The sequence below is a fragment of the Nicotiana tomentosiformis genome, chromosome 6 (assembly GCF_000390325.3).
Source record: "Nicotiana tomentosiformis chromosome 6, ASM39032v3, whole genome shotgun sequence".
NCBI classification, from domain to species: Eukaryota; Viridiplantae; Streptophyta; class Magnoliopsida; order Solanales; family Solanaceae; genus Nicotiana; species Nicotiana tomentosiformis.
This window is the reverse complement of record NC_090817.1, coordinates 129,608,813-129,620,015: the sequence shown is the minus strand read 5'-3', so window position 1 is coordinate 129,620,015 and position 11,203 is coordinate 129,608,813. Positions and strand designations below refer to the sequence as shown.

Here is an 11,203-nt window from a genome sequence, read left to right as displayed (position 1 = left end):
AAAAGCAAAGAATTTGCTTTTCATACCATTACAATAAATGACAGTAAGTTAAATAAATAGTATAATAAAATTAATAGGGAAAGGCACAGACTAAACAACATTTTTCCACTTATGAACATAGGTTTGTCTTTGGGAAAATTGGAAGATTCATTCCGCCTTCATTGCAAGTAAATTGCGACATTTTTCTTTGACTTTAGTAAAAGAGTCCTGGCATCAATTAGGTTAAGGAGTGTGTGGACCAAACAGTAATCTATGGACGTGTGATGTGATACTTAAATCAAATTCCAGGATTTTTGTATTTTTGGTTTTACATGAAGATTAACTTTAGTTAGCAATTTTTCTTTCCCAATAGATGTAGCTTGAACTGAAAATTATAAATCCAACTCCAAGCAAGTACTATGGTTTGATAGTTAATGTTGAATCTACTCCTATTAAGAATATTTAATTATTCCCTTGGGCTTGAAGGAAGGAATAAATGTTAACTTGCTAACCTCGTTCAATATGCTTTACTTTAACTTGTAGGAGTACGTAATGATTTCTAATTTAACTTTTTGCTTTTCTTATTTTCGAGAAGAAAAGGTAACGAGTACTCGACAATTTAATTAAGAGAGAATTTTTTGGATGCAAAATTTCAGGACTTCAGCCTTGAAAATGTCATAAAAATGAATGAAAATTAAGGGACGGTACCATCACATTTATATACTAGCATTATTTTCTTTTATATTTTCTACTGATAATTTCCTCAAAACCCCGAAAAGAAAACTTTTAAAAAAAAACTCAGAGAGACAGAATGGAAGCGACAAAATTTCCATTACTCCACCAATTAACACAGAGAAACTGTGTAAGATACAACGTCCTTCTTGTTTATTGCACAGGAGTGGACTCAATTATATGCATGAAACTCTCAAAATCTTTAAAAAACATTAAGCAAAAGCAGAAGCTTCTCGTCTCAAATCTTTGTAGAATCTTGAAATGAATTCATCAGCTTTCTCATCCACGTGACTGTTACCCTCACCATCTCTTATAGGAAACGGCGAATCAGTTACCCTTAATTGCCTCACCGTAGGAGTTCTCCCGAATCCAGGCAAAGCAGGCGACGCCGTTTCACTCTGAATCATCTCCAACGCCTTCAAAACAGCAGCATTAACCATTAAAACGTCGCCGTCAGTTTCATGGTGACGATTGTGCTTACTGCGTTTGTTAAGGTTAAAGGGAAGGTGAAAAGCAGGGCTGTTACTGCAGCTGAATTCGTAGTACTCTTTGGAAGATGAGGTAGAGGAAGGACAGGTATTATTATTATGGTGGAATATGAGGTTTTGAATGGCGGCTTTGCCTGCAATTTTGCCACGCTTCATTAATAAGTTGAGATCAAACATTAGTTTTCTCTTTGATAATCCTTTCCTTAGCATGAAAAAAGCCACTCGGACTATTTTCCAGAACTTTTTTGCCATTACTGGTACATTTTGATCCATCTCTCTGTATATACTATATTTCAGGTGCAGACTTCTTTTTGCTCTGTGGGTTTTTGTTTCTTCACTTAAGAAGTAAGGAGAGAGAATTGATGAAAGAGAGCTTTTGAGGTGAGTTGGTAGAGATGTGAGTTTATGTGAAGGCAATATATGAGTGGTTTATATATATAGGGGCCTTCATATAGAGGAAAGGGATGCAGTGAAGTATTCTATAACGTTTATGTTATTCTATAATGTTTATGTTAAAGTTGACACGTTTGGGGGATCGGACCACGGATATTACGAGTTGATTCAATATTCCTTTGGTTCAATTATTAAAGGAGGAGGTGTTGATTTTCTAGATCCAGCTTTAGGAGAAGTATTTTAATTCATTGGTTTCAGGATTTAAACTCTATTAGTTCAACTTTTAAGATTTTTAATATTAAACTCATTATATTTTTAAAGTTATAAATTCAAATCTATTATTTTTTTAATTTTAATAAATTTTTACACATAAATTTCTACTCAACATCGAAAGTTATGGGTTCAATTGAACCCATAACTACCACTGTAACCGCCTCTTATTGTCACTCGTCAAATAAATTTGCCATTTTTTCCTCTCCTTTCACATGGATTAATTTCAAATTTGAGGCCACTTCTGAATCACTTTTAAATTAAAATCAGGTATGAGGAGCACATATTGCATGCGGGGAACTTTATGTCTTTGGGTGTGTTTGACATGAAAGAAAATATTTTCTGGAAAATTATTGATTTTCTTACTCATTTTTTAATATTTGGTTAGTAAAAAAAAAAAAATAATCCCAAGAGCATTTATATAATCTAGAAAAATACTATGGGAAAGAATGGGCGTGTGGGCTGGGAAGGGCAGTGAGGATTTGAACCTCGAGGGAACGGAAGTAAGGGGATGGGGAGAGTCGTGAGGAGGGGGTCAAGGGTGGGGGTGGAGGTCAATGATTGGGGTTCAGGGATCGAAAAGTGAGATTGTTGGTTGAGGTTTCAGGCTCGGGGTTCAACGGTCGGTATGGGAGGGGCTTGTGGAGGGGGCAGAGGTACGGGTACGAGGGGTAGGTCGTTGGGTGGTCGTTCCGAGGATCGGTGGGTAGCCCAAGGTAGGGGTGGGTCGAGGGTTTCAGGGGTGGATTGGAGGATGGGGGTACTGAGGTTTGAAAGAGAGTTTGAAAAAATATGTTCGTACGTAAAATATTTTTCTGAAATTGGAGAAAAATAAGTTCGTACGTAAAATATTTTTCAAGCATTTAAGGCAACTAAATACTATTTTCTCCGTTTCAATTTATGTGAACCTGTTTGATTGGACACAGAGTTTAAGAAAAAATGAAGACTTTTGAAATTTGTGGTCCTAAACAAGTCAAAAAGGGGTCCAGAGTATTTGTGTGGTTATAAAAGATTCTCATTAAGGGTAGAATTGGAAATTTAAGATAAATTATTTCTAAATTTAGAAAGGGGTCATTCTTTTTGGAACGGACAAAAAAAAATAGGTTCACATGAACTGGAACAGAGAGAGTATGAAAAAAAGTAAGAAAATGTATGACCACACCCTTTAACTTAGTTAATTTGCAACAATGGCGTGCTTAAATTGCAACTAAAGCTATTGGACGGATCTTGTCTCAAACTTAAGACTGTTGCATGCATGCACAAGCCACTAAGGACCCCCAAATTTGAGGGGCCCTATTTTCCAATAATTACCAGTATTAGGACTGTGTTTATAGATGCTTTTTTATTTAAAATTATTATAAAAAGTACAAAAATTTGATAAAAAAGAAAAGACAATTTGTGGTTAATATAAATTACGTGAATTATGAGATAATTTAGGTAATGAAATCAACACCTTTACCTTGTGTGAATGTAGATTTTATTTTGGGTTACATTTAACTTAGTCACTAGGATATATATAAATTCTGCTTCTTTGTTTATTTTCTTTTTCAGGACACAAAGTTACCTTTACTCCTTTTCCCTATTCTTCAAAGAAAATTATTATTTTGTAAAAAATCAAAGCCTGAATTGCGTCGAACAAAGTATTGCATATTCTTTTTGGTTCATTCCCAAAGTGCAGCAAGTAAATTGAAGTAATGAATTATCAACATCTAGAACAAATTCCAATGTTTTAGCTTTTATTATTTGTACTGTATTGATGATTTAGACTTATTTTATGAATTATAAGTGCTAAGAAAATAGTAGAACTAAAAAATAATATTTAATTGATATACTTAATCAATTAAAAAGACTTGATTCTTTTTTAAATGCATATATTACTTATAAAATAATGTTAACGGTTCCTGTAAAAGTTGTCTCAGTTGAAAGAAGTTTTCAAAGTTAAAATTGATAAAATCTTATCTAAAATCAACAATGTCTTAAAAAAAGATTAAACGGATTGACTAATAATTAATAATTTTGCATCTCAAAAAGCTAACAAAATAAACTTCAAATAAAATTATATATGAATTATTTTTCAAAAGAAAAAATTTAAGGCCTCCTTTTTAAGTTTTGTTTTAGGCCACCGAATATGTTGAGCAGCCTATGCATAAATATGCACCTTCTTGTCAACATATTTTTCTTATTGGATTTCAATTTCATATATTGACTGTACAAAAGATGTTTACATTACCATTTACCAGTTGTAATAACTTATTTAACATAAATTTTTTGTTTTTATTTGTTTCCCACCCTGTATCGAATATTCACATTGAGACTCGACTAAATTCGATTTCACGCTCGGAAGTCCAACATTGGGGTAAACCAAGCCATGCTTATTGATAATGTACAGAAGCTAAACTCGTATATTTTGGTTCCGTAACTTTTGAAGTAATCAACAAAAAGGAAGGCCGAGTCAATTTTTAAATTGTGAAGAAAATAGGAACAGAATTCAGCCAGCACTTTTAAATTTGGTTGGTCCTAGGGGCAAAGGGGAGAGTATAAGTTACGGGTTTGGACGAACCCAATAATTTTTGCTTATACTTTATATTTGTTGTTGCGGTCAAACGCACGCGCAAGTATACGATGCCGTCAAGTAATAAAGTGATTAGAAGTCGGATGTCGAACCCACGAGAACTTGTGATTAACTATTAACTAAATTAGACTATCCTAATTATCTAAACAAGAATTAAACCTAGAAGTATTTGATTCTAAACTAATTTAAAAAAAATAAACTCTGAACAAAGGAAGAATAGATTTTTATGTATCAATGTAATGAAAACGATCTATGGTTATGGGCTATCTAACATTCCTATTGTATTCTTCAATTGAATTGACTGACTAATTCATCTAGTTCATTGGTTGACAGGGTTAATATTACTCATAAGAATATGTCGAGTTCTTACTTACCTATTCAAGCGAGCCTAACGCCTATATGTCTATGGAATTAGAACTAACAAGAACGCATTTATAATTCATGTACATCAACCATGCAAGGCAATTAGGTATATGTCTATCCTAACTGCGAATCTGTTCCCCGATACCCAGGTTCAAGAACTTACTCTATTTAATTCTATATGCAATCTAGAATTCCCACTTTCGAGTTCAACTCTAGATTCGTAGATAGTATTTCATTGGTGATCAAGCAATCAAATAATTAAGCACAAGATTGAATAAATAAACCAATATGATAAATCAAGAAAGCAAAATCAATATCCGAACAATAATATTCATGAAAGAACCACAACCCTAGAACGTGAAATTTAGCTCCACATAGACATGGTACACTTCTAGAAATCCGGTAAAAATCGACCAAAAAAACCGACCAACTTTGGTCGGTAATGGCCAATAACCGTCCAAAACGAGACAATTTACGTGTGGACGGTATTTTATGAGTCGGAAAGGCATACCGACCAAAGTTGTGCGGAAATTACCGACCAACTTTGGTCGGTCAATTAAATTCAAAAAAAGAAATATTGCAAAAAAAACCGACCAAAGTTGGTCGGTAATTTAATTATGTAATCAAAAGATTGACCATCTCGGAATCGAACCGGAGTCTGTACTGTGGCAGGATACTATTTTACCACTAGACCATTGGTGCATTTTGTTTTAAGGCTGTCTTTTATTTGATTTATACTCTTTAATTGTATTTTCGCACGAAAATAACCGACCAAAGTTGGTCGGTTTTATTAAAAAATAAAATTACCGACCAAAGTTTGTCAGTTCTTTAAAATGACCGGCCGAATTAACCGACGAATTTTGGTCGGTTTTTTTAATATTAATTTTTATTTATTTTAATTGAAAAACCGACCAAAGTTGGTCGGTTTCTTGAAAAATAAATTTCGCGGGACTCAAAAATAATTTTTCGCATTTTTGCGCCAAAGAAATCCGACCAAAGTTGGTCGGTTTCGTAAAAAAAAAATTAAAAAATAAAATATTTTAAAAAACCGACCAACTTTGGTCGGTTTTTTGGCCGGTTTTTTGACCGACCAAAGTTGGTCGGTCGACCTTGGTCGGTTTTTGCCGAATTTCTAGTAGTGGTAGCAAAACAACAAATCATATAAAAGAAACATAAAAATTACTAAGTTTTGCGGAAGAAAGATTGAATTTGATGAATTCCGGCCTCCACGGTCGCTCTATGCTTATGTTTTTCTCTCAAAAACGTTCTCTCTCTCCAAAATTGGTTTACGACCCCTTTTATATGAGTTGGGGGTGTGTAGGGCCGAAATAACCAAGTTCCGGGCGAAATAAGACAAGTCCGCGTCTTGAGTGCCCAGGGCAACGTGGGGCGCTGGCCCTGACACTCAACTTCTTCACACACTGTTTTGTGCGCCCCACGCTGCATGTGGCGCTCAACTGGGTCATTTTGCCTTTTCTTCCCATTTTCGCTCTAATTCGCACACTTTCGTTTCAAATTACATCCGAATAATTCTCACACATAGAAATACCACAAATTAGTATAAATTATTATATTATGCATCCGAAATCTACGAGACATGAGCACAATGCGAGACAATATACATAAAAAAATATGCATACTTTAAACCGAACATCATTTGTATTAAAGAATTCATTAAATGTGTGTAAATATTTAATTGTGAATTCAGTAACTATAAAAACTATGGAGTCAACGACAAATTTAAAATGCATCAACTTTAAATTCTTACTTCGCATTTGGTTAGTCCTGTATCTTTTCCCTTCTGTATCGCTCCTGGTTGAATAATATAAGTGTCGTCTAGCTTCCAAAACGTACCCTAGTTGTTTAATTTGTTAGTATTGAACTAGTGTGCTTAAGCCGTTGAAAAGGTTTACTTAGCTAGGGAGGTTTTCCAAAAGCCTTAACAGCTGTCTCTTCTAAACAAAGAAAGGAATGAACCCTCTATTCAAATTACAACTCTTCTTTTTGTGGAAAAAAGAAATTGTCAAAACAATCATGAGAAAGAACGTGTACTTTAGTTCGTCTTTCATATTTTTACCATTATTTAACAGCCCTCAGTCATCCTTTAATTTCATCAATTATAACTCTCCATTTCCAGCTTGCAAATTCACCAGATTCTTTTAGTTCGGGTCGCGAACACATAATTAAAATTATATTTCCAAAGCATAGGTAAAAGTAAAATTTGAAGTTTATAGTTTCACTGTTCGTTTTAGTTATTGATTTACCATTAAATTTTTATATATATTTAATAAATTACTAAATACGAATATAAGGTCTAAGCTAAAAGCTACTTCACTCGTCCCAACACTTAGCTGATACACTAAGTTTGCCCGTGTTCCAAAAGTTAGCCAGAAATTGACCGGCACCCCTAAATTTTTTTCTTTGTTTCTTTTTGTGCAAATATTTTTATAACTTTACCCTGTTAGGTTGTTCTGTTAAGATCGGAAATCCGGATAGTGCGAAATTTAGCCAAACAACGGTATAATGACAATAACAAAGACAATGGAAGTTGATAACAATAGCAATTAAAGCATATAAAGAAGACACAAATTTAACGTGGTTCGGTCAAAGTGACCTACGTCCACAAGCGGAGAGGAACAATTTTATTATAACAATAAGAGTACAAAAGAGAGTACAAAATTAGAGTAAACACTCTAATTAATCCCAAAAACCCTAAGAGAATAACCTCACAAGATCACTCCAAAGAAAGGGTTCACACAAGTGCTTCCCAACACTAACTCTCATACAAAATACTCTTAATAAAGGACAACAACAACACCAACCCAGTATAATCTCACTAGTGGGGTCTGGGGAGGGTAATATGTACGCAGACCTTACCCCTACCCTGGGTGTAGAGAGGCTGTTTCCAATAGACCCTCGGCTCCCTCCCTCCAAGAACTCCCCACCTTGCTCTTGGGGTGACTCGAACTCACAACCTCTTGGTTGGAAGTGGAGGGTGCTCACCACTAGAGCAACCCACTCTTAATAAAGGAGGAAAGAAAAAAACAAAAAATAAAGACTCAAATCGTGTTGGTGTGTATAAAATGTACTAATGGCCTTTCCTTTTATAGGAAAAAAAGCTTTGGCCTCTTAGTTATAAAAGAAAAGATATAACTTGTACAAATGATATCCACCACACAATGCAATATTTTTGGGTCCCAAAGAATATTGCCAACAAAATCTACACTTTGCAAATATGCTTATGCTTATGTGAGATGTAATCCATTAGCCAAAATATTGTCCATATTACAAATCTCCACCTTGGTCTTATTTTGGCTAATATAGTAAATTTGCTCCACCCTCTCCACAAAAGCCCCAATGGGCATATGTTAGAACTTAATTCCATCAAAATTAGACAAGTTGTTTGATATCGAAACTGTAGTAAGGCCTATAACAGTGGATCCCAATAAAGAATAAAACGAACCAGATCTGTGTGCTTTTATGATCACAAGAGCACCATGAGAAACTTTAAGAACTCCACATTCACCTGCGTACTTGCACCCAAGAGATTCTAGAGTGCCCAAAGTGATGAGATTTTTCTTTAAGTCAGGAACATGTCTAACATCGGTGAGAATTCTCACCACACAATTATGTATTTTGATTCGGACTGTATCTTTTTCAAAAACTTTGCAGGCAGCATTGTTGTCCATCAAGACAACTCCACCTCCAATAAATTCATATGTGGTAAATAAATCCTGATTGGGATACATATGATAAGAACAACCCAAATCTAAAATTCACTCATTGTTAGATTTGAAACTATTATTAGTTGCTAAAAAAAACTAGTCCCCTTCGTCTCATCAGCAGCTACACTTGCTTCGGCAGTGTAAGTATTTTTGTGCTCATTTTTTCTTTCCTTATGCTTTTCTTAGCATTCAGAGATAATGTGACATTTCTTATGACAATAGCGACACTCTAAATTATTGTATCTGGATATGGAGTCGTATTTTCCCCTAACAAACAAGCCAACTTTCGAGTTCCACTAGCTTCCATAGTAATATCATTATATATCTGTTCTTTTGATTTTAAGATAGATTTAATATCCTTATATGAGATATTATCATTTGCATAAAGCATAGTATCTCTTATATGCTTAAAAGATGGGGGTAGAGAACAAAGCAGTAACATGACTTGATCCTCATCTTTAATTTCAACATCTATATTACTCAAATCCATAAGAATGGATTCAAAGGTATCAAGATGAGAGAGAATAGAGGTACCTTCACCCATACGAATTGTATAAAGCTTCTGCTTCAAGTAAAGTCTATTTTCCATCGTCCTCTTCATATATAAGGTTTTCAATTTTTCCCACATGCCTTTGGTTGTGGTTTCTACAGAAACTTCACGTAAAACCTAATTTGAGAGATTTAAAATGATACCTGCTTTTGCCTTTTTGTCTATGACGGCAAACTCCTCATCCGTCATTTTATCCGGCTTCTTCTCCTTTCCTTGCAACGCCAAGTCTAAGCCATCCTGAATTAGGATAGCTTCCATCTTTAATTGCCACATTCCGAAGTTTGCACTTCGGTCAAATTTTTCAACATAGGTCTTTGTTAGAGTCATTTTGGCTATTGAAACGAACTCGGTTAGATCCGACTCTGATATCAATTTGTTAGGATCGGAAACTCGGGTAGTACGAAAATTAGCCAAACAACGGTATAATGACAATAACAAAGACAATGGAAGTTGATAACAATGGAAATTAAAGAAGACAAAGAAGACACAAATTTAACGCGGTTCAGTCAAAGTGACCTACGTCCACAAGCGCAAAGGAGCAATTTCACTATAACAATAAGACTACAAAAGAGAGTACAAAATTAGAATAAACACTCTAACAACAATAACAGCCCAGTAAAATCTCACTAATGGGAGAGTAAACACTCTAATTAATCCCAAATACTCTAAGAGAATAACCTCACAAGATCACTCCAAAAAAGAGTTCACACAAGTGCTTCCCAACACTAACTCTAGTACAAAACACTCTTAATAAAGGAGGAAAGGAAAAAATAAGAAATGAAAACTCAAATCTTGTTGGTGTGTATAAACTGAACTAATCACCTTTCCTTTTATAAGCAAAAAAGCATTGGCCTTTTCGTTGTAAAAAAAAAAGATACAACTTGTGTAAATGATATCCACCACACAATATAATATTTTTGAGTCTCAAAGAATATTGTCAACAAAGTCTCTACACTTTGCAAATATGCTTATGTGAGATGATCTCCACTAGCCAAAATATTGTTCATATTACATGTTCGCTAGCTTATAGTTGATATATTTGTTACTGCTATAGATAAAAGAATCGAATGCACGTTACTTTTCACTGAATATCAAATAACTTCACAAAATAGTTGTCCAAGTCCAGTACTATTGCAATGTACTTTTGGTAGACGGAGTTACAAAATATCGATACTTGATGGAAAATACCAGAAATCCAATAAAATAATCAAAGTATTAGGAAGCCAATGCATTAGTTCAAGTACCTCACAATTCGATCAAGTTTTCTCCTCTGTTTCCGACACAGCTGTTTACAACTGAAATATTAAAAACAAACACCAACATAGTCAAAAAGGGGATGTCGAAATTAAACTCCATGCTTGGTGATGGTCAAGTTCCAAAAGGGAGCATGCGTTCAATGTTTTATATTAGTAACTTGTACTTTCCGTCTTTTACTTTTGTTTGCACTTTTTTGAATATTTTTCAAATTGATCTACCAAAAAGAGTGCCAATTTTTTTAGGCCATATTGGTTTGAAAAGGAAAAAGATTTGCAATGGCCTTTGGCTCGATCAATTAAGTTTACCTATATCAGATTTCAGATGTACTTTGCATTTGGACTGTACTTCTGTAGCCTATACCCAGGTTTGGATTGGCTATCAAAAAGAAGGCCACTATTCCACTAACTAAGATTGCCTTCTTGTAAATCTCAATTGTTAATTTCACGTTTTCTATTTAAAAGCTGCTTTGGCACCATTCCAAAAATTATAAACTTTATTAAAGTGTTTCCTAAAAGAGAACTCAATAGCTAAAAAAGATGCAATTTAATTCCACTACAAGAGTTCATTTCTGAGGCCACTGACATAGAGTTTGGTTTTTCCAACTCCTGTTAATTATATCAAGGAAAGAGTTCAACTTACCTAAGGATGACTACAACTAATCGCCATAATTAGAGAAATGATTAATTTAGAAAATTAGGCCGACGACATGATACAACATGTTAAATTGCATATAACGTAAAGAAAATTTTACTTTCTAGAGTCTAGACTTTAAACAAGTTAAATTTTTTAAAATGGTCACTTTGTAGTAGAAATGACACAGATAGTCACTCTAAAGGGGTACTCTTTAGAAATTAGTCAGTACGTCCTGAATTTC

At 34.3% G+C, this 11,203-nt stretch overlaps 1 protein-coding gene across 1 annotated transcript; it reads right to left on the bottom strand.

Moving 5' to 3' along the window:
• Window positions 1-793: 793 nt before the first annotated feature.
• LOC104103249 (uncharacterized) lies at window positions 794-1,615 on the bottom strand. The gene has a single exon (XM_009611137.4). It carries the CDS (start codon window positions 1,470-1,472, stop codon window positions 924-926), a length of 549 nt encoding a protein of 182 aa, XP_009609432.1. The 5' UTR covers window positions 1,473-1,615; the 3' UTR covers window positions 794-923.
• Between the last annotated feature and the right edge of the window lie 9,588 nt (window positions 1,616-11,203).